Below are 25698 nucleotides of genomic sequence, written 5' to 3'. Positions count from 1 at the left end.
AGAGGAAAATCATTGAGCCCTTCAAATAGAATATAGGGCTCCATTTTTATTGACCTACTTATAATTCTGTAAAAGAAAATAACCTATGGGTAGAGCTCATTTCAAATTATAGAAAATGTTTTAACAATGACCACTGACTAAAGGGTGACTCAAGTAACACCTGGAACATCACATTAGGATTATACAAGGAGTTTGTTATTAAAAAGTTATAATTTATAATGGTTAATACAAGATATAACACAGCTCATAAATGACACATGTCTTCTATCAACCAATTTCCCTGTCCATTATATGTCAGTTGACTGCTTTTTATAATTTACTTTCTACTCTTTCCACCCCCATGCCCTGCCTACAATTGTCCTGTTTATTTCAAACTATATCACAACACAATCACAAGCAGCAATCATGTGAAACTATTGCTGGAAATGAGACAAAGAAAACATGTCTGAACTCAGCTTGCTCCTTATTAGTATGTAGACTTGTGGAAATCATTTTGGCTTTTTTTATATATAAAAAAGCTTCTATTTGCATTTCTCCCTGTGACTAGCACTTGCCCCATCCCCTTATATTGAACATTCTGGAAGAATAATCAAAGTCAGGAATTCTTCTGTGTTACTGTTAGCATCTGCAATCCTCTGCTATGACTCCAATGTGAAAGCACAGGGTAATAGGACACTCCCAAATAAAAGCCTTAACTGGCAAAATTTGCTCAAATACAGAACATAATTTAATCAGATGCTCAATTTCAATTTAAATGATGTTTCTCAGCCACGCAGAGTCCACTTGTTACCAGCTATGGAGACCCGCTTCGCTAGTCTACTGTGCCCAGAGTGTCACTGCATGTGACCTTCAACCACCTGACTTTCTTCTCCATAGTCACCTATGAGGATTCTCCACACTCCTCCCATGCAACCTCTATCCCTCCCGCAGCATTATAGTTCTGCCAATTTCTTCATTCCTTACTCTGTGGCATATCTTCAAATGTCATCTTCAGTGGTACATAATCAAATGGAATAGGTAGGGAGAAAAGGGTAAATTTTGGTTTGGATAAAGAACTAGAAAGGACAGGATGTCCTTTGTCTAACTTCTGGAAGATTATCTAAAAATAAGGAGGCATCCTTAATATGAGTATTGATCAAATGTTGTGTATTAAAACTTCTTTTGGTAAAAAGTTCTGCCTTCTTACCTAAATTTTATTTCTACTATAAAAGTTCCCTCAGGTCTTATAGGTTTCTAAGTACGGGAGGAGGGAGAGAGGAGAGAGGAGGGAGGGAAGAGAGGGAAGAGACAGGAGAGAGAGAAGAGAGAGAAAGAGGACAGGAGAGAGAGAGAGAGAAGAGAGAGAGAGAAATCAAAACTACTTTTAAGAAGCAATAGCAATAATCATACATGCACACAAAGTCCCCTAGTATTACTGTTCATCCTTTGAACTTATTTCTCTGGTTCCTTCCAATTTTTTTTTTTTTTTTGTCAAATGCCTCACTTTCACCCTCTATAAATCATAAAATTATAATAAATTAACTCAATGAAAAAATTTAATTGAAATGTAGTCAACTAGTTTGATGAAACTAGATCAAAACTAGTTTTCATCTTCCTCAATTCATTAGTGTATATGGATTTCATCCTATTATTAAATTTGACACTAATTATGATAAATCTTCCTAGAGTTGCACTTCTCCATCTGCATACTTCAAGGCTTAATTTGAGTTTTTAAGTTAAGAATTTTTTAAAAATCAACCTCTTCTAGGATTTCAAACTTATTTGCAAATGTTCTAATGTGCTCTTTCTTATACATGATATTTTTTATATTTCTATACTAGATATAAAATTATTTAGATGTAACTTGGCTTTAAAGAAGGATTTAGGTTATTTAGGTGCTGGATTAGTTCTCTTTTTATACAAGAAGCTACTCTGAGTGACCAAAATAGGTGAAGGAGGTCCTTGGAGGCCTGTCTTTTGGTCAATAAACAGCATAAAACCTGCTCCTGCAGGCAATGAACTTTCTCTCTTGCTTTCCCTCTCACCTGCTTTTGAATATACTGTTTCCACTTCATCAGTAAGTTCTCTTGAGTTGTTCCTTCTCTATTGAATATTTCTCTGACATTGCCCAAAGTTAATAGTTTTTCCTGGTCTCAGAATTTTCTAAAGCACTTTAGAATGTAGGGAAGTTTCTACAGTCAGTTTAAAAAAAAAAAAATGTAGTTGTCTTTCAAATGGGCGATAAGAGGAGTTGAGTCTATAACTTCATGAGTAGTATTTAATTTCCGGTCATACAGAAATTAAGTTGTTGTATTTTAGTGAAGATACTTTTAACAATCAGCAGTCTTATCAGTGGTCCAGTCAGGACAGTCATGACCTTATGAAAATCCTGTCACGCCTGTTGCAGCATTATATTTGTGAATAGCCACAAGAAGTGTTTCTAAGTGGGAATTCGCCATTGTGATGAGAAAAGTCCCAACAATCTCTGGGCTTCCTGTTTTGCAGAATGTTATGAGGAAGTCTTTTATTCTTACTGTTTAAAATGGCTCAAGTTTCTCTAGCCATGTAATTTTCAAATTTCTGCAGATTAGGTCAGGGTTTGAATTGTACTCACACTTTTTTTTTCTTTTATTTATTCATGCATATAAGAACTGGATGGGGTACAGGCCAGATGTGCAGGAGGGTGAGAGGACTCACCAGAGACAGAGTGGAAAACAGAACAGGCAGACTGAAATACACTGCTGGGGGGGGGCAGCGGGTGAGTCAGGAGAGGTCTGCCACACCATGTGGGTAGCTCCCCAGTGCCCAGGATTGAACCCACACTGCAGAGGCTGTGCACAGCCTCACATCACTGCGTTCAACCACCTGTGCTATCATGAAGGCCCTGTACTGGTACTTTTCAGTCATTATTTTTCCTCTCAGGGGTCACTGAGATCCTTCACTCCTCAAATGCTACCTTCAGTAGGGGCATCATTAATTCCATACCCATTAATACCTTGCCTTTACTGATATAAAAAAACACCTGACATCCAATTCAATTAAGTAGCAGCAAAATAGACACAGAATATTATCCTAGCAGCATAGTAGCACTACAATCCCCCAGCATCAATATGATACGTTTTTCATACTCTTGACTGAAAAAGAACTCTGATCGTGCATCATCCATAAAGATCTTCTTCTTTACCAAATTTTTCACTTCCTCGTAGTCATTATCAGGGACTTCATCAAGCAAATTTTAAGGGTCATAATTATTCTCCACAGGTAGATAAGTCCATTCAGGAAGTGGGCCAGTTCCTACCATTCTTTTTTTTTTATGATTTTGAGGTTTTATTATTTTTTTAGATTTACTTATTTATTTATACAAGCACTGGGTACAGTCAGAAGCGCGGGAGGGTGAGAGAATTCACCAGAGCCAGAGCAGGGAACAGAACAGGCAGACTGAGGAAGAAATACACTGCTGAGGGGAGCAGTGGGCGTGGCAGGAGAAGTCTGCGTGTCATGTGGGACCCTCGCCCGTGGCCAGGGATCGAACCAGCACTGCAGAGGCTGAGGGAAGCTTCACAGCCCAGCACTCAGTCTCTGTGCCACCAGGGGAGGCCCCCTACCCTTCTTTTATGATTCAGACATTGAACAATATCTAAAGAATGGTACAAATCAGATATACCCATTTATTTAGGAATTCTACCGAACTATAACTAGTGGCATGAGCAAAGGTTATATAAAAAATGATTAGATGAGACAACTAACAACATTAGGGAATCACTAATGTCTCCTACATCTCAAAAATATGATGACTACTCCATTTGCAACTTTGACAATATCCGAATATAATTATTATGTTGATAATTTTGAAGCCTTCAACACTGGATCAGTGCAATAGACTACTAGCTTTTACCAAATTTATTTCCCTTTTTTCTCAGCATGGAGTGAGATTACATTTCCCAACTTCCCTTGTGGTAGGGTGAGCCAAATGACAGTTTTCTAGCCACAGGATTTCATAGGGAGTGATGAATGCTACTTTGAGGTTTGACCTGTATAAAAAAAAAAAAAAAACATATAACTCCTACATAATAATACTACATATTCCTTCCCTTCTCCCTATTTGATGTAAATATGTATGGTGATCTTTGAAGCTATCTGTAGAAGATGGAAGATTCACAAAATGAATGAACATAAGTTCTCTCACTTAAAGGAACACCACTGAGTTAGGGAGCAATGGTTTCACAATTTACAGCAGAAGAATATCACAATTATGATAAGCTACTGAATCTCTGAGATTTGTCTGTACTAGAATTAGAGTAGAAATATATGTATATACGCATACACATATAAACATAGATAGTCAAACATACTTCCTTTTTTCAGAAGACATCATGCTGAAGGAGGAGGAAGAGCCTCCAACCTCTCCTCATCCATGATGTAAGATTGGTTTTCCATAAAAATTATAGGGCCCCTTCATATTTCTAGAAAGGCACTGCTCAGAACTATGCCTCCAAGCTAATTTTACAGACTTGTCAAATTAGATACAGAGACTATGTTCCAGAGTGTAATTAAGACAATTGGTAAAGAGCCTCCCCAGTGGCGCAGAGGTTGAGCACTGGGCTATGACGCTGCTCACAGCCTCTGCAGCACCGGTTTGATCTCTGGCCGCTGCAAGGGCACCACATGGCGCACAGACCTCTCCTGCCACGCCCGCTGCTCCCCTCAGCAGTGTATTTCGTCCGTCTGACTGTTCTGCTCCCCGTTCTGGCTCTCGTGAATTTTCTCACCCTCCCGCGCTTCTGACTGTACCCAGTGCTTGTATAAATAAATAAATAAATATTTAAAAAAAAGAACATTTATTAAAAAAAAAAAGACAATTGGTAAAGCAGCCACTTCCACAACTGTATATTATATAGTATAATATGATGTTATATTGCTATATATAATATATAAAGCACATCCATGTATGTAACTACTATAAGTGAAATTTAATATACAAATTAAAATTATTCCCCCTCAATAATTTTTCAGGTAGTTTAAAACAAATGAGTTAATATTTACTCTGTATAATTGATAACCTTTCCTTTGTAGAATACTAAGCTTTCTTAAATTTTACTTTTGCTAGTAAAATCTATTATCCCTATAATTTATTTACAAATATTATATTGTAAGTAAAAGCAGGAAGTGTCAGCAGTATTGATATAGATTATTTAGGCTTGATAGTCTGCACTTTTCTACATAATTTCAAAATATTATTTTAAGATTTACTTATTTATGCATACAAGAGCTGGGGTACCAGCCAGAGATGCAGGGGGTGAGAGGATTCACCAGAGACAGAGTAGGGAACAGAACAGGCAGACTGACTGAAATACACTGTTGAGGGAAGCAGTGGGCGAGACAGGAATGGTCTGCTTCGCCATGTGGGTTGCTCCCTGTCCCACCAGAGATCGAACTTGTGCTGCAGAGGCTGTGGATTGCTTCATAGTGCGGTGCTTAATCCCTTGTGCCACCAGGGAGGTCCCTCAAAATATTTTTTTTTTAAGTGAGCCAATCTCACTTTCATAATATGTGCACACATATATGTACATGCATGCAAATATACATATATATCTACATGCTTTATATGAAAGTGCATTTACTTTTATGTTTGTGTTTATAGCTAACTATTTTATAAGCATTTGTAAAATAATGACTACACTATTAGTAATTTTCAAAGCATCAGCCTTGATTCAGCTCCTTGCACATAGTAGATGCTAAATTGAGAGGAAGATGACTGCAGAAGTATGTTTAGAAATGTGCAAATCATAGAAACTTTATCTTTTACAAATACTATAGTGGAGACATAATCTTTGGAGAGAAGGATGCTAATTTAATGTTCTATTTAATTTCACTCCAAACACAGTATTTTTGATTATTTTAACTCTGATGCTAATACACATGTATTAAGAAATTTCTCTGTAGGGCTTCCCTGGTGTTGCAAGGGGTTAAGGTCTCAGCACTACCAAGCTATAGCCAGACACTAAGGCATGAGTTCTACTCCAGGGCAGGGGCTAACCCACATGGCCCAGCAGATTCCCTGTCTCACCCACTGCTCCCCTCAGCAGTGTATTTCAGTAGATCTTCCAGTTCTGCTCCCCACTCTATCTCCAGTGAATCCTCTCACCCCACCCCTGCACCTCTGGCCTACACCCCAGTTCCTGTATAAATAAATAAAATAAATATTTAAAAAATTTCTGTGCAGGGAAATTTTATAAGGTCATTTGGACTGAAAAAATGTAAATCATCAGTGAAAAGAAATACTTCAAATACTTTCATCTTAACTTGAAAGGATCACTAAACAGAAATGAAATTATCATCAACTAGCACTATACCAGTATTTGCATTGTTCTGTTGAGTTTGAAAACTTCCTTAATTAAGAAATTAATGGCACATTTTATCAGAGACACTGTTATCAGAGATCTTTTTTTAAAAAAGATTTATTTATTTATACAAGAATGGGGGTACAGGCCAGATGTGTGGGTGAGGATTCATCAGAGACAGAACAGGGAACAGAACAGACAGGCTGACTGAAATTCACTGCTGAGGGGAGCAGCAGGCGAGACAGGAGAGATCTGTTATCTAAGATCTTAACTTCAAATATTCAGCCCTAAAATAGAAATGTTATATATTAATAAATACAACTAAGCAGACTGAATCTCTGCTTAATGACAGAAAAGCAAAGGTCTAACATTTCCCCCTTTGTTTTCAGTGAATTTAAGCTTCAGCATGAGGTCAAAACACATGACTGAGCTAACAGACAACTTTAGTTGCCTTGAATGCCTCTGGAATTCTAGCCATTAATCTAAGCTTAGTACAATTAAGCATATAATTTACTAATGTTTAATTTATTGGACAATGAATACAGTTAGTATCATTCACCACGAATGATCACTAAAGATATTAGTATTCATTAACACTTTTTTCTGGATTAAAGATGCTCTTGAAACTCTTTCTTTGTACTCTAATTAACCTAAATTCCTATTCCTTGTCATTTATATTTTTGATGACTACTTTTATAGGCAATTATAGATCTTCAAAGGAAAAATAGGAAGCGGGGAATCCATCTACTTTTATGAGACAGGATTTTTACTCAACTATGACTGTGTGACATGCACACCTCTAGCTGTACCTAGTCAATCTTATTATGCTGCCAATACATGCATTTTGGAACAGGCCAATTCTTTTTCTCCCCCTCAAGGGTTGTTTTTTGTTTTTGAGCTAACATTGGTTTCCAATACTCTGTGTGATTCAGAGACATCAGACAGCCCAATCATTTTGGGTATTTTTATGTTTTAATTTTATTTGCAATAACACTCTTTTACAGCACTGTATGTGATTTAGAGGAATAGGTTCATACCCCTTCACAAGATACTGTGCTCACCATGAAAGCACCCACAGTTCTTATTGGATTTTAAATATAGGAAGTTCTTCTGCATCATTGGAATGAATAAATCACTTCTCATACATATTTCCAACTTATATTTGCAATTCTATTATTGCTTATTTTGCCTTTTAGCTTTTTCAACTGGGATTCCTTCTTCATATCAGATACAAGCCCCAATTCCATATGTGTTTACAAATTTAAATGTGAATGGCAATACTTAAAATACCTGAAGACAATATAAAAAGTAGTTCATTCTCTCTGGAATGAAAAGAATTTCAAAGATATAGAAACTGGGCCTCCCCGGTGGCGCAGTGGTTGAGCGCTGGGTTGCGAAGCTGCCCGCGGCCTCTGCGGCGCTGGTTCAATCCCCGGCTGCTCCCCAGCCATGGGAGGAGGGTCCCGCATGGCGCGCAGACCTCTCCTGCCGCCCGCTGCTCCCCTCAGCAGTGTACTTCGGTCCTTCTGCCTGCTCTGCTCCCCACTCTGGCTCTGGTGAATTCTCTCACCCTCCCGCGCTTCTGACTGTACCCAGTACATGTATAAACAAAAACAAAACAGACAAATAAATAAATAAAACATGCCTCTATAAAAAAAAAAAACAAAACAAAGATATAGAAACTACTAACCACAAATTAAAATCATGATACAATGATATTAAAATTAAAAATTATTAATATCAGAAGAGTTTATAAAGGATGTGAAAACTAAATCATGACTTGGAATATTTTTAATATATTTATCTGCCAGAACATTAGAAAACAGAAAATATAAAGAGCTCTTATGAGTCAAGGAAACTAAAACACAAAATAAAGGTCATTAGACATGACAAAACATTTCACAATGAAGAAAAGCATAAGGATAAAAGTACAAGAACAGAATTGAATCCTGTTATCAAAATAGATGAAATATTTTACATAAACATATATGTCAATTAAGAAGTCTGCTATTACCAAGTGTTAGCAAGTTTGTGAATCAATAAGAAATCGTAAGCATTGCTGGTGGGAATATAAATTGATACAACCACTTGGAAAACAATTTAGAATTATCTTATAAATATTCAAAAACCCTATGATTAGCAATTCACTTTCTAGATGTTTACCATGAGAAAGTCTTACATGAGTTCAATAAGAAACATTTATAAGACTCTTTATAGTAGCATTATTCATAAGAACAAAAAAATTAAAGCATACTAGATAATAATTTGTGTCCAGTAAAAGAACAATGAATAAATACACTGTGGTATGTTCTTACAATAATAAATCAAACTTACATAAAAATACATAAAACCCTGCTATATACAACAACTGGGATATACAGTATTAGTGAAAGAAAAGTTGGGTTACTAAAGCCTACTAACACAGGAAAGAGGATACATTTTTGTAACTCAAATACCCTAAAGATACAAGGGTTAAGGGTAAGGAAGGGAGTTGTTGCAACTTCTCTCTATATAGGATAAACCATAATTACAACTGCTCTATTTTTTGATGTGTTTTAGAAATATCCAAACATATATTTATATTACTAGATTGTGCATACATGATAAAAAATAAAAGTAAAGAGTACATAACACTTTAGATTTATAGATGCAAATGTTTGAAGTGTTTGTAATAAATCATATTGAAGGCATAGACAAGAGGCTGTGAACAGAAAATCCTTTCTTATTCTTTCTTATTTAATTTTTGAACATAGTCTTAGTTGCCCTTTTGATTTGTAACCATTTACTCAATTCCTTTGCATAGTTTTCTGGTGATATTATAGCTGAGAGCAAAATAGGAAAACTCATCCTGATCACCCTAAAAACTTTTGTACAGTTATTGCATATTCCAAATTAAGATTAGATTTGCCCATTGACTTCATACATATTGGTTCCAACTCCAGAGGGAAAATTCCTCTTGAAATACATGAATCTATTACCTTAGCGCCACTGCCTAAAGACAGCTTACAGAAAAGTAAGAAAGAAGAAGCCATTTTGTGGTTATCTTCTAAACAGTAGACATAGTAGTGACACCTGATACTTTGCCTTGGAGATGGAAGTTTGAGTTAAATTTCAAGCCAACAGCCACTATGATAGCTGATGTCCTGTGACTTGGTGTAGTTTTATCAGGTGTATATTTTTTCTCTATAATTTTTCTGTCTATAAATTATAAAAAAAAATAGTAACACTTTTAAGACAGAGTATATTCCAAAGCTACCATCAGGCACAAGCAGTAGCCTGGCCCTTGATCACCAATAAGTAAGTCATCGTGGTTCATCTTCTAAAGATATACTTTCAGTGGAAAAAATAAAATCTCTATCATGAAAACAAAAGGTCACTAGTTTCTTTGACTTATATTCCAAGTAAATGCTTCTGACCTTTTCTTAAAACTTTAAGCATCACAAGGAAATCAGTGGGAAGAGAATCATGTGCTAATCAAGTACTTAAAGGGCAGAAAAACTCACTCAAGTGAAGGGGATTAGTAAAGGCTGGAGAAGAGGACCAGTAACTCCCAGTGTGGGTGAGCAGCTTTGGGATTAGTGATTAGGCAGAAACCCATATGCAATTAACAGCTCTGACATCAGGGGGCAAGCAAATATAAAACACCCAGCTCTAAGAGAGATTCAGCAGAGACTCCCCTCAGGAGCATAAGGTACTGGAGAAAAGCTGTATGGGCAGTGGGTGGACTCATCACAACCCCATTTAGGACAAGGGACATTAAGCCCTGGAAATAACTTGCTGCAAATATGTTTCCAACTCTTCTTTCAGCTCCATCATTAAATGTAATTAATGGCAGTGACCTGTTAATGAATGTGTTTGAGATATGATAGCAGGATGAATGCTTTTTTTATAAATACAAATTAAAAATGAAGAAAATTAAATAATTAGGATAAGGGGCTTAAATATGTATGTATTATACATGTAAGGTTTTTAAAGGTAAATTACTAATTTCAGTATTTGTTTAAAATGTCATTTTGCAGATAGGAAAAGCATTTTGACGGTGGGTTGGGAAGGGCCAGTGCCATTGAAATAGCACCCAAAAAAATGCATAATTCCATTTTGTTTTCTCCTTTTCAGCTTGGTTTTAATCTGTGTGCCTCATCAAGGGCTGCAAGCCAGAGCTTTGTCCCATACTCTTGGTACAAGCAGAATGAACACCCAGAAACTCCTCTCTCTGGGATACATCTTCTTGCCCCTGTTTTGTTCCCAACAGGTCTGGGCTCAATTCCCAAGGGAGTGTGCTACTGTTGAGGCTTTGAGGAGTGGTGTGTGCTGCCCAGACCTGTCCCCCCAGTCTGGACCTGGAACTGACCCCTGTGGCGCCTCATCAGGAAGGGGTAGGTGTGAAGCTGTGACTGCTGACTTCCGACCCCACAGTGCCCAGTACCCGCACGATGGCAGAGACGACCGAGAGGGCTGGCCCACGAGGTTCTTCAATAGGACATGCCAATGCAATGGCAATTTCTCAGGACACAACTGCGGGACCTGCCGTCCGGGATGGAGAGGAGCTGCCTGTGATCAGAGGGTCCTCACAGGTAGGTGGAGGTAGAAATGGATTCATCATTATAACATGAGATGCAAATGATTTGAGCTAACAGAGCACCTGGGAAGTGGGTCAATCCTCTCTTTTCACATGTGTGGAAACTGAGACTTAGACAAACTGAGAAATGTATTCAATTGAAAGGTGGAGGGGCCTCCCTGGTGGCGCGGGGTTTAAAGACAGTGCCATCAGACTATTGCCAGCCACTGCAGCACGAGTTCTCCCAGGCTAGCCAGGAGATGACCCACATGGCACAGCAGACTTCTCCTATCTCATCTGCTGCTCCCCTCAGCAGTATATTTCAGTACATCTGCCAGTTCTGCTCCCCACTCTGTCTCTGGTGAATCCTCTCACCCACCCCCCCAACACCTCTGGCCTGTGCCCCAGTTCTCGTATGAATAAATAAATAAATCTTTTTTTTAAAAAAAGGGTGAAGCTTGGAGCTCAGATCAGCTAAGTAACATTTGTTAAACAACCCCTATAAGGTGAGAACTGGTCTAAATGCTGTGACCAGACCTTCTGGTGATGGCTCATGTTTGCGATGTTAAGAAAGGTCATATCCACTGAGCTGGCACATGGACAATCTAGAATTTACACTAGGATCTGCTTGGCTTTAATACATGTACATCTTCCACTACTTTTGCTGACTCTCAAAGAAACTTCCCACTCTGATGATCAAGTTCAGCCATTTAAGATGATAAGCCAGCCCTGCCACCTACAAGGCAATAAATAACAAGGCATTAAATGGGAATAGTCAGCAAAACTTGATTGTCTTCTTCATGCCAGACTTTGGACCAAGGGTTTAACAGAGCATTTATCAGGTATTCATTATGAGCCAGGCTCTGGGCCAATGGCTTTTTATGTGTGTACCCTTTAATCACTGTAACTCTGCATTGCAGATAGTATTTTTATATACACTTTACAGATGAAAAACTGAGGTTTAGCGATATGTGTGCACAGTCATAGAGTAAGTTTCAGGTCTTTACCATTATGCCTACTACCTTGTTTTTTTGAGATTTGCAATATTAAAAAGGTAGAAAATGCCAAGAAAAATGCCCAGAGAAAGCAGAAATAAGTAAAACAGAAGCACAGAATCATAAACTCTACAAGTGTGGTTAAAAAGGTACTTAGGAATCCTACAGTGAGTTGAAGAAGAAAAGAAAGAGGGGTAGGGCAAGGCGGAGAGCAGGCCTGAATAAGGGTTTAACTAAGTGGCATTAAAACCTATAAAATGATTGAGCATATATAAATTAACATTAATAGGTAACAGGGACATGGAGTGTTACAAGGTGACTGTGCTTATTTTCTGCCCATCCCATCCCTCAGTCAGGAGAAACCTTCTGGACCTAAATGCAGAAGAAAAGACCCGCTTTGTCCAAGCCCTGGATATGGCAAAGCGTACAACTCACCCTCAGTTTGTCATTGCAACCAGGAGATCAGAAGAAATCCTGGGGCCAGACAGCAACACACCACAATTTGAGAACATTTCCATTTATAACTACTTTGTTTGGACCCACTATTATTCAGTCAAAAAGACTTTCCTTGGGGCAGGACAGGAAAGCTTTGGTGGAGTAGATTTCTCTCATGAAGGACCAGCTTTTCTCACGTGGCACAGATACCACCTGTTGCAGTTGGAGAGAGACATGCAGGTATGCACAAAACAGCTCTAATTTTCAAATCCTATATAGAGAAAGTGATTTGCTTTTAATTCACTACATTTTGAGTGATTAAAATGTAATGACAAAGCAATTTCCTATTCTTAGTCTGTCTTTGACATTCTCTTAAGTTTCTAATCACTTATTAAGTACTAATTACTTATTATTTATTAATATTTATCTTTTGTAAAATGGAAAGAAAGTAATATCAATAATGAGAAAGTCAACTGAGATATGTATAAGTATGAATTAAGGCCTTGAGCATAAACAGCTCTGTAATTGAAAAAAAATGGCTCATATAATTTGCAACAAAAGAACTTTGATACTTCTTCCTTCTCAAACACAAACCAAGCCCCTTCTGATTTGGACAACGCAAAAGGGTATATTTTTCTGTTTTCCAAGTCCCAAATGTACACATTATCATACCAATTGATGATTCTTTCTAGTGTGGTATAGCATGGAGATTGTGAAAAAAGGTTCCTTTCCATTTATATTGTCATTTTTCATTGAACTTGCTTTTTCCTCATGTCTCCTGACACTTTGTGGCTCACAGAAGAAACCAATCAAAACTTCCCATCAATAAGGCATCATCATTCCATAAAAGGGATAGACTTTCTGGCATAAAACAAACCTCAAATCCCAGTTATTCCACTTATTTTTAAGAAAATAAGTTCAATAAAGTGTACGTTAACATAAATAAAGTACATGTTAACAAAGATGCCTTTTATTTTTTTTAACAGTAGCTATGTTTTCAGAAAAGTATTATAATTTTAAAATGAAAGTTTAAATTATTAGATCACAGTTAGGAAATCCACAACTGAAACTGTTATCTATCTGAAAAAACAGCAATGAATCCCCCCCCCTCCAAGTTAAAAAATCTAAAAATTAACCTAAAAATATCTAATGACAGAAACAGTATTAATTAATGGCTTGACTAACAGTCTGCTGCACCCAGAATTATTCCAAGAAAATAAATAGCTATAAGGGGAGAATGAATACACTAAAATACAGATAAAACATTCGTGTGAAAGTAGCCCATCCATGTGCAGTTTGAGAATGATGAAATGAATTCATGTGATAGTCTGAACTTCATATTTTATGGCTCTGATTACAAGAAAGACATTTAGTAGGTTATGAGTAGATAAATCTGTCATTTGTAATCGACTCCAGACCCTCGTATCTTTAAGTTCTTTCCCGGTGGGCACACCGAAAGGAAAGGGCAGGTGGAAAGTATCTAAAAGCTTCAATTCTGCCTGTGTAAACTTCATCCTCTATGACTTACATTTTAAAAATCCACAGCTCAAGGGATCCAACAAATTACAATCTAAATGGAACGCACAGTTGAAATGCCACATGAATATGCTCAGCTCCCAAATGTCAGTTACTGAACCACAAACTGACTCTTAATGATCCCTTGGAAGCTGTCACTAATTTTTGTGAACCAGAACAATGACTTCTAAATGAGGACTCTAAACCCCTGGAGAGCAATAAACTGGGGATGTCTTGGAAATATTTTGGCCCTCTAAAACACCCCAAGGACAAGGAAATACTGTCTAGAAAGGGCTTAAAGTAAAAAAGCAGAAATGTACTATATGCTTGGAGGGTGAGATAAAACAATGGTCATCCCTGCATTTCAGTCCCACTATTTAAATCTAACTCCCCAAAGGGCAAACAGAATAAGAAATAACAAGTGTATTAAAGATGTTTTAAGGAACCTCCCAAAAAACAAGCATGTGATCTTGAGTCCAGAATTATTAAAAAAAATACATATAATAGTGATGATGAGATCAGCTCTAAGTGGAAACGAGGTCTCTGATCTAAAGAACAGTAGTCATAAAGAAACATCTTGCACCCCAGTCAGCATTTCCTCTCTGTGTGAGTTTCAGCCAGAAGCTTGAGTCTTAATAGTTTAGTTGCCAAAGCATGGATCTTTATATAAAGCACCTTTAGTGTCCAGGCAAATAAGGTAAGTCTGAAAGAATCTAATGTAGCCTGTGGTTATACAAGAATCTAAATGCCAAAAGTGAATCAAATTAAAAACCAAAAAGAAACGAAAGCACTCTTCTGAATATCATATTTCAAGACTGGATTTGGCCGCAGAACAAGAGTTAGTGATACTTGAATTAGAGATAGGAAAGTACAGGATATGGAAATGTCAAAGGGTGGAAGTTATTATCCATGATTCTTGATAAAACCAACAGAAATGCAATTACTGCCTAAAAAGGAAAAGGAAAACTCTTTCCCCATCACCCCAAATCATGTGCAGAACCTTTGTATATTGAGCAGTTTCATCCTCTCTAGTGGATACATAACTCCTTGTAGTAAATGAAAATTTCTGTGAAAATAAGGTATTTAACTTCTGCTCCTCAGATACCACTGAAAACTGATTCCTAATGGTTGAAGAGGGTGAATAAAAACAGACTGCTAGGAGTGAATCAAGCAAAGAGGGAGAACTTTAAACAAAATCTGAGAGTGCTAACAGATTTTTGTGATCTAGGAAATGCTTCAGGATTCTACTTTCTCCCTTCCTTACTGGAACTTTGCGACTGGGAAGAATACCTGTGACATCTGCACTGATGACCTGATGGGGTCAAGAAGTAACTCTGATTCCACCCTCATAAGCCCAAACTCTGTCTTTTCTCAATGGCGAGTGGTCTGCGAATCCTTGGAAGATTATGACACCTTGGGAACCCTCTGTAACAGTAAGTTCCACGCGAGATCTAGGATTCAGAATTCCCTATTAGAAAGAGAAATGGAATGTACTGCCTGAGGCCCTTCATTCTACCGAATTCTACTTTAATTTTAGAGAATCAGTGTATAGGTAGATATTCACTGAGCACCTAGGATATTCAAGTCAATCTGTAAGGTGCTCCAGGCAATACAGAAATTTCCTATATATTATTACATTGCTTTTCTTGAGCATTTTGATCTGTGCATTGCTCACTTTCTTATTTTGTGTCTATTTCTGTAAATGAATCCTCAGTACTCTGAGCACTCTTAGTAGTCATGTGCCTTATGTTGGAATTTCACAGAAAATGTTTCCCGGGGAAATCTGAAATATGCAGAAAGAATGAAAGTGACTTGGGAGTAAAAATATTGTTATAATTATTAATATAACATAATATTAGATTATACTTATGTAATAATCATAATTACCATGGTTATAATTTATATTATTATAACAGATGATGTTGATAGCAATTTAGTCAGTGAGTTAAAAACCAAAAGGTGATATGAAGGGTAACTCTAAGAAGAAGGAAGATGCTATAGAAAAGGGGTTTGCCAGCTAGCTGGGGTTGGCTCTCTCAAAGTAAACACAAGAAGAGAACAATTAACCACTTGTCCCAGCATCCTTTCTCCAGCGAGCACCATCTTGCATTAGGTCAAGTTTCTATAAATGTAGATCTATTTCTGAGCTTTCTATTCTCTCCCTTGAATCATATTATGATTATTTGTTCTTGTTCTACTAAAACAAGACTTTAGTTATTAGAGTCTCCTGATAACATCTTATTTTTCTTCTTTAGACATGTCTGGCTATTTTGAACTCTTGTTTTTTCATATAAAAACTAAGATTATGGGAATTTATTTTATCTTTATATTCATAATATATACTCATAATACAACATATGTGCCCTGCATATATTGTTTAAGTGTCATATATTATTTTTTTTCTAAAACAAAAATAATTATAAATAGAACAAAGTAGTTATGTGACTTTTTTCACCATTAAAAGATTGTTTAGTTCTGTACAGAAAGAAGTGAAAGTGTATGGAATATTCTCCTGCAGAAATTTAAAAATAAGAATAAAAGGTTTTTTGTTTTTTTTTCATGCTAAATGAGTGGTCCCACCTTGTGGCAAGGAAATGAAACTGAGACTCAAAGTCTCTCCAGATACCAAATCATTCATCTCTTTCTGATTAGATATTGTATTATTGTATAGTATTGACCGCAGAGTTTTGCACAACTTTTCTGCTTATACTGATGACTGGATACCAAAATACATCATGAATTAAATAAGCTGTTGTTCAGGAGGGAAGAAGGGAAGGGATTTTGTTTACATCATTCTGTTCTCTGCAGTTCTCTCTCCGCGTCCTTTATCTCTACTTCCCTCATCATATCATCATATCACAGTTCTCTGTTTACCTAATTGTCTTACTCCCTTCAAAAATTTTAATTATTTCTCACATTAATTGCTGGAAAACATAGGCTGTTTGAAATATAGCATCCCAAAGAAATTTTAGGTTTTCCTTATTTCTCTGAAGACATGGGATGGACAGCATTTCAGTACAAAATTTTAAATATGTGTGCAATATAGATTTCAGTTTGATTATTGGTGTTAGATTCAATTTAACATTGAATTTTCACATTAATATATTATCACGAAAAAAGCAGTCTTTGATTTAGCAAATACTAGGAGATCTATGTGACTGTGATTAGCTTTTTCTTCAGATGGCTTTATGTACCACAGAGCTACTACAGAAGTTGGACATAATAAATTAGATTATTATCACATTCATAGAATGAAATGCACATTTTTTTAATTTTCTCTTCTAACAAGGCAAACCTGTCTTGCAGTGTTCATGTTGCCGATAAAAGTATAAAGAGTAATACTAATTCTCTCAACATTCTCTAAAAGTATGCATCCCCTTCTCTCCCCCAGGCACTGAGAGTGGGCCAATTAGGAGAAATCCAGCTGGAAATGTGGCTAGACCAATGGTGCAGCGTCTCCCTCAACCCCAGGATGTGGCTCAGTGCTTGGAAGTGCGTTTATTTGACACACCTCCTTTTTATTCCAACTCTACAAACAGTTTCCGAAATACTGTGGAAGGCAAGTAAACAAACAAGGTGCTTTGAACTGATTTACTTATCACAGTAAAAAGAAGCTTACAATTTCAGATCTCTCTAAATAAATCCTTGAAGTCCGTATTGATTCTCTGAATTGATGTGAATGGCGCCACATGTTGTGAATGATCTTATTTGAGGTATTTTAATAATCATTATATTTTGACTACACTAATATATATAAACTAAGGCTATAAGTACTGATTTCCAGAAAAAAATATATAGATTGTATCTTGATGCCGAATCACAAGGCAAATTACACCAGCATCCTGACAGAAGGTACGGAGTTTAGCCATATGCCACATACATTATATGCAAAGTTTAAATTTTTTTCGATTAAAAAACTAATGTAATAAATGAATGAAAAATGAACAAATGAGTAAGTTATCATCATTATGCAAGTGAGTAAATGCATTTCAAATTCTAATTTCATTTTATAACATACAACTTTTCCCTTAAAATACCTCTAGTCCATTATGCCAAACAGACATACTAATAATTCCATCCATGTCACAGAACCACCAATTTTATTTGTGAGCTACCTTATCTTCTAACTAACATGTATACATGCCATATATAACATGGGAATATACATGGGAAATATATCTAATATATGATGAAGAAATCATAATATATGAGTAATATAAAATATGGCAATATGTCATTCATACTATGATATATGCAATGCCTGCTATATAAAAATGGAAATTATAATTAACATGGAAATATATATGGTCTAGAAATCATTATCAAAAGTGCTTTTAACAGCAGGCTTTCCAGATGTTTCAAACTAGCAGAGAGATGGTAAGGAAGCTCTGGGAAATTGTAACTTCTCAAAAAAGAAAATAAGATACTCTAAAAATAAACATGCTGACAATCACTCACAAGAAAGCAGGTAGATTACTAAAGTAATTTACCATTTTAAGGTCTAGGACAATCATGCTGGTGTTCTCCCAATTGTGTCAGCAGTTTTAGGTCAAAACTAGGGATTTCCACTATCTTTATTTCTTCATAGAGCAAAGTTTGCCTTGTCAAAATAGCATGCTCTATATATTTTGACTGTTATCCTCTACAGGATCATTATTCTTAACCTGGTGAATACATTTAGAATGTCACACCACTTGTTTAAAACTACGCTAGCTCTGGGTATAGCTTACAAATGTCACCAACCATAGGTACAGAGAAGCAATGGTATTATATTAAGGTAAAAATTGTCTTAACAAGCTTAGGAAAAAATGTTTCCCAATATAATCACTGCTGTTGACTTAAACAGTAATGTTTGTAATGATTTTTACTGTTCTCATCCTTATTTTTATATCTAGGTTACAATGATCCTACAGGAAGATATGACCCTGCTGTTCGAAGCCTTCACAACTTGGCTCATCTATTCCTGAATGGAACTGGGGGACAAACCCATTTATCTCCAAATGATCCTATTTTTGTGCTCCTGCATACTTTCACTGATGCAGTCTTTGATGAATGGTTAAGGAGATATAATGCTGGTGAGACACTTTCTTATTTTTTACAGACTCAGCAAAGATGTTTTAGTTTAGTTATCATTTTAGACCAAGCACTTGACACACATAAGCTATACTTCAAAATAAGGGTAAACTGGCTATAATACCTAAACATTTCCAAAATTCCAAACCACATTGAAAATACAAACAAGAAATCTTGCAGAATAGTTATTATAAAATGATATTTTTTAGTCTTCATTAGGATTAAGCAGATAATCCCTTCTCACTTACATCTGAAAAAATGACTACCATGTTTTCAAATCTTTCTCACCTGTATCTCCTCATGAATATTCTCATTACTTTTGAAAATACCTGGGAAAACCTCACAGAGCTCTCTTTAATACTCTAAGTGACAGGAAGAAATTATGCTCCTAACTCACAATTTTGCTTTTATTACTTTATGGCCTCTCACAAATGGAAATTTTGTTCAACTTGAAAAGTTAATGTTGGCTTTTATACCACACCATAGGAAATCTCCCTTAAATTCATTTTAATGCACACTTTAAGATATTATTTAAGAGTCACTTTCTCTTCACTTCTACTCCACTGAAAGTATCCTATTACTTTTCAAACCATGAAAGTGCTTTTCCTGGTTAAAACATCATACATTTTCATATTTCAGAAGTGTCCTAAATTTTTATTTCTGTGCTTTTACTTCATCGTGCATGTTAACATAATACTGGTGACTATTAATTTATCTATCCGATTCACTTATTCTCTTACTCCTAATTCATAGCAATGCCTCAGCCATTCACCTTTAACAAAGCTTTCCAAATCATTCCATTAATTTATTATAAAAACACTACCTCTCTATTTTCACAATCATGTATAATTTTATGTATTTTAACTATGCTACTTTTATTGCAATAACAAGTAAACTGGAATTAATAAGGTTAAAGAGTGAACAAAATAAATTTTTGCTACACATACACTTCTGGGAATTAGACAGCAATGTACAACTGTCCTTACCCAGCCATGGGTGTCAGTAGGTTTTGCAAGGCATGTGAAGAATATTTGGTAATCTGACAATTATCTTAAGTAGGGCTTTCTTTCAACTATAAAATTGTCTATTCCTTTGTTTTACATATATTCATTAAAACATAATTATTTCATTTTCACAACAATTTGATAAAAGTTCTCCACATGTTAATCTCAAGGTCATTGATGAACCAGAAAAACATCTTTATCTTAGTTTTCCTCCAGCTCCATTTGTTCTATATACACTATGTGGTCTGTCGGTAACCTAGATTGACAGACTTTCTCCACTACATAGTAGTGGAGAAAGAAGTACCATAAATGAAAAATAGAGAGCTTATCTGAACCATATTTCTGATAAAATGTGCCCATAAAATTATAGGAGAAGCCACTATAAACACAGAGAGCATGAAAACAAAACTCAAGAAATTAGCCCCCTTTTAAATAGTCCATGTATCTGCAAACATCCCTTGGAATACTTAGAGAGGAAAAAAAAGATAGAAAGAATTTTAAAAATTTCCCAAATAGCAGAAGTGTTTGCTGAAAATAAATTTAGGAGTAAATGGCAGGAATATTTTTCAAAATGTATCAAAAGACTTAAGAAATTTTTTTAAATTTAATTATTAGGGTCAGGATGGAACAAAAATTTTATTTTATAACTGAAGGAAATCACAGCCATTCACTCTGTAATATCTGTTACACAAGCCTCTCATTTGACATGAGATAGTGCATGAAAAACATCAACACTCTAATGTTAATTACTATTCACTAATATTTTGTTATTTATGTACACATGTAATTCTTTTTTTCCTAACTAAGAATCATCAATCAAGTTTTAAGGGAATCCAGTATAGCTTTTCAAAAGAAGCAGTTTATATAGTTCCCAGATGAATTAATACTTTTTTATACTCAGAGAGAACCAAAGTAATAACACACACACACTTTCATAAACATCATTTGATTCCATATTTTGCTATTGTGAGTAATTCTGCAATAAAAGAGGGAATACCATCTTTTTGAGATACTGTTTTCACTTCCTTCAGATATATATCCATAAATGGGATTGTTGGATCATATGCTAGTTCTATTTTTAATCCTCCATACTGTTTTCCACAAAGACTAGCAATTCCCCCCAACAGTTTCCAACAGTTCCATGTTCTCTACACCCTTTCTAACACTTATCTCTTGTCTTTTTTATCAGTGTTCTTAACATGTAAAGGTGACATCTCATCATGGCTTTGATCTGCATTCTCTAATGACCAGTGTCATTGATCTCTTTTTCATACATTTGATAGCCATCACCTCATACACATTAAGTATTGATTTTTATATAATTTCATCCATATCTCAGTAAAATTAAAAAAAAATATTATTTGACCACCTGCTATTTTTTTTCCAAGGCAGTATTTTAGGTTCTGGAAATAAAGTAACATATAAAGCTAAAAATACCGCCCCCCCAGAATTTTCCTACCTGTACTAAGATTGACAATAAACATTTGTAAGCAAATATATAGCACGTCAGATGGGAGAAAGTCTTTGTAGGCAAATAAAACCAAAAACAGGGCTAGGGAATAATGTGTGGATATATGAAGGGTGATCATCCCTCAACAAAGGAAAAGGATCAAAGAAACCCACTGTGCTAGAACAGAAGGGAGAGTGGGGACAGAAAGCAGGGGGGAAAAACGTCAGAATATAACAGGGAGTGAACCCTGAATGACACTGGACTTAACTCTAAGTGAGATGGGAGCCATCAAAAGGTTTTACTAGGGAAGTTATATGATAATCCAGTTATTGTTACTTTCACTATTATCCCTCCATTCATTTCAATGGACAAACTTTCACATGGCTGAAACTGAACTGGGTTGAAGCGGATCAAGTCGTGATCAATGGAAAGGTAAAATGGGAGACTTAAAAATTATCTAAATATTAGCTTTAATATGTAACTTTAATGAATAATTAACAATATACCAAAATGTGAGTTATCTGAAGGCAGGAATTGTGTCCTGTTTTGGACCCCATACTTTGATCTGCACTATTACGAGCTCAATAGATTTTAATAAATGCATACTTCTCTAGCACAAATATATAGTATTGAAAGTCTCAGAAATATAAATACTACCTGCCCTTTCTATGATCGATTGTTCTTCAAAAGAGATGCAACACCACCAGTTTGTGCTTCGTAGGTCACTGTGACAGTCCCAATAATATATGTACTTCTTATAAAGAGAAAATCTAATACTTCACTAGCCTTCTCAGATATTCTGCTCTTCTAAATCTGTTCCCACTAACGTCCTGCCCAAACCTACTTCTTTCTCTAGCTTTCTGACATTCCATTTGCTATTAATTACACCAACATAAATATAGAAAACAAAAAAAAGAACTTTTCCCACAAATAGCCTTTGATTTCTTCATATCTAATGTCAGAAACTCACTAATATAAATGTCTGTGGCTTGAAATTAAATAGTAAGAGAAGAAGTGGCAGGAAGCTCTCTAGGACCTTGATTCAAAGCTTTAAGTATTTTTCGCTATGAGAGTAAAATCCAAGGAAGTTAGTATTTACTTCTCTAAGAGTAAAGGAAAAATGAAAAATACTAACCAGAAATAATCATATTCAAGGATAAACTTCCATCAGATACCCCACCTCTCAAATCTATTTATTTATTTATTTATTTATCTATTTATTTATTTATTTATTAAATATTTGTTTATTTATTTATACAAGCACTGGGTACAGTAGAAAGTGCGGGAGGGTGAGAGAATTCACCAGAGCCAGAGCGGGGAGCAGAACAGGCAGAAGGACCGAAGTACACTGCTGAGGGGAGCAGTGGGCGGCAGGAGAGGTCTGCATACCATGTGGGACGCTCCTCTGGTGGCCGGGGAGCAGCCAGGGACCAAATCGGCGCTGCAGAGGCTGCGGGCAGCTTCGCAACCCAGTGCTCAACTGCTGGGCCACCGGGGAGGTCCCCACCTCTCAAATTTAAATTATAGATGATGCTATAACAAACTACAGATCACTCTACTTCTGCAAAGTAGTTTAATGAATTTTTATTGAAATTCATTTCTGTAACTTAAAAGTAAAATAATGGCTATTGTAGATAATAAAATACTAAAACTGAGTATTTTTAAAATATTATTGAATATTTGGGGACACCTTCAGAACATAACAATAGATTACTATTACCTTTATTATGTCTACTGACAAGGTATCTTTGGCATCTATAGATATATCCACCTTTCCATTGGAAAATGCCCCTATTGGACATAACAGACAATACAATATGGTGCCATTCTGGCCTCCAATTACCAACACAGAGATGTTTGTTACTGCTCCAGACAACCTGGGATATACTTATGAAGTCCAATGGCCAAGTGAGTATAAAAAATGTATTGTTTCTATGGAAATTTCCAAAAACAAATTTTTTACCTTTAAAATCAACTTATCTCAGTATTCCTGAGGCTTACATTTCCCACCAGGCTTTAGAAGTTTTCTTTTTAAATTCACACAAAGAGAGTGAATTTAACTTTTTTTAACAGCCCATTGTGAACAGGTATTAAGGTGATTATAGAGCACATTACTATCTCATTTTATCCTAACAAACTGTGAGCTATGTGCTATAATCCTCACCTTACAAATAAGGAAGACAAGGCTTGAAGAGGTTAACTGACAAAGATCTCACTTCTAGTAGGTGGAGAGAATACATTTTGAGCTTAGGCCCATGTAAAATGTCCCCATTTTTCTACTATATAATGCAGCCTCCACTTATTTATCCAAAAAAAAAAAGGTTGAATGAGATACTCTGAGCTTTTTACCTGTGATTTGAATTGCAAAACTTTCTTATATAGTTGTGATTTTTTCCTTCACAAAGGCAGTAGTGTATAGAGGAAGAACACATGATTCAGATTCTGTGCTCTAAAACACTTTATCAACCAAGTCACATAGACAAGTGACTCAAACTCTGCTCATTTTTTAAGCCATTACTGCCTCTTCTTTAAACTGGGAATAATAATGTCATTTCAATAGGGTGCATTCATTGTAAGAAACTAGGAAGTACCTACAACATGACAGATGCTATAATAGGCATTGTAACAGATAAAAATTTAGTAAGAGGATTTCTGTAAAGTGTTTGGAACAGTGTCTAAGCTTAGGTTATCCAATTTTGGATAGCAACTGTTTTAGTATTTATTTTTGCTCTCATTTTATTTTTCAAATAGGTGAGAGTTTTAGTATTTCTGAGATTGTTACAATAGCAGTAGTTGCTGCCTTATTACTGGTTGCTGTCATCTTTTTGGCTGCTTCTTGTCTGATACGTAACAGAAGAAACATGGATGAAGCAAATCAACCTCTTCTCACTGATCAGTATCAACACTATGATGATGAATATGAAAAAGTCCAGAATACTCAGTCTATGGCCTGATGCCAAATGACTTACTCTCTTAAACTTTAACACAAAATTACCCAGTTGCAAAATGATAGATTGTGCTATTATCTGTATTTTCTTTCACTCTGCTACTTTTTTTCTTATACATGCATATGATGGAATGAAATCTCCATGTATTTTCCAGAAATGGGAAGAATCATTCACAAACTTTTCAATAGATTCTATTTTTCAGTTCTATTTAAAATGGCAGGTTGCACAAACTCCATGGTATTTGAACAGATAGTGTGAAAATCTTTGGCATGCTTTAAAGGTTGACTATATGACAATGTAAATAAGCTTCAGTGCTTTGTTTATATGTAAGGAAAAATCATGATTGGTAGTAAATTCCTGCTTAAAATACATGAATAGACATTTCCCACAATGTTAAATGTAAAAACATTTCCATTCATTGACATTGGTCAACAGATATAAAGGAAGCCACATTTATCAAATTAAGTGGAGCAATAAATGGAATCCCAGTTAACTTTATCAAACTGGCCTTTCCTTTGCAATCAGCATATATTTTTTAGTCTAAGATTCAAAGCTACAATAGTCACTATCTTTGTCACACTTTGGACAGGTAAAACCTTCATTTTGTTTAAGATGTAGCTGATACTGTGTTCTCTTCCTCTTGACTCACTGAAGAAACTATCAATCCATAAATTTCATTATCCAAACCCTCTCCTAAGACCTTAGAATTCCACAAAAAAGACATGACAGTAGAGAACATTCAGCATTGTGTTCTAGCAATAGCATTAAATCATTATGCTTAATTCAAAGAGCACGCTCTTATCATGTATCAGTCTTTTATGCATTTTTAAAATAAAATCTTCTAACATTTGTTTTTTTTTCTCTTTGTGATTGTGTACTACTAAAACTAATTCCCAATGAAGAGCTAGAGTGAAAAATATTTTAATAAAAATGACTAAAAAGAATAATAATAGTAGTATGTAATAGAGAATGGTAGCCTGACATTCCCAAATCAATAAACATAAACAACATTATATATATCTGGTTATTGGGTTTTCCCATAGTAAGCAATCAAAGACTATACATGAAAACATATATGCTATGTATGTTAGAGAAAGAGAATATAACAATAGAACTTTCAAATAACATTATTTAGTAGGTTTCTTGAAAAACATTTTGATTTATTAAAATATTATCTATTCATAGTTTTTCAGAGAAATTATTGAAATATAAGATTTCTTTTTTACTTAGATAGCAACCAAACTTCATATATTTGGAGATTTACTAGTTATACATTTCACAAATGTTTATTAATCACATACTCAACTTTGGACATAGTTTAAGATGCTGTGGATTTGGCGTGGGGAGAAATATAAAATTAAGAATGTCATATGTAACTTGGGCCATAGAGAATGCCAACA

General features: G+C 35.6%; 1 protein-coding gene across 1 annotated transcript; it reads left to right on the top strand.

The window, feature by feature from the left end:
* Positions 1-10429: 10429 nt before the first annotated feature.
* TYRP1 (tyrosinase related protein 1) lies at positions 10430-24463 on the top strand. The gene is made up of 7 exons (XM_037493097.2): positions 10430-10894; positions 12226-12548; positions 15052-15256; positions 17215-17382; positions 18719-18898; positions 23112-23262; positions 24109-24463. Exons 1-7 carry the CDS (start codon positions 10510-10512, stop codon positions 24302-24304), a joined length of 1608 nt encoding a protein of 535 aa, XP_037348994.1. The 5' UTR covers positions 10430-10509; the 3' UTR covers positions 24305-24463.
* The last annotated feature ends 1235 nt before the right edge of the window (positions 24464-25698 follow it).

The sequence above is a fragment of the Talpa occidentalis genome, unplaced genomic scaffold (assembly GCF_014898055.3).
Source record: "Talpa occidentalis isolate TD23 unplaced genomic scaffold, MPIMG_talOcc4v2.1 talOcc4.7, whole genome shotgun sequence".
Classification (NCBI taxonomy): Eukaryota; Metazoa; Chordata; class Mammalia; order Eulipotyphla; family Talpidae; genus Talpa; species Talpa occidentalis.
Note: the sequence above shows the minus strand (reverse complement) of the source record. Positions and strands in the feature narration are given on the sequence as shown.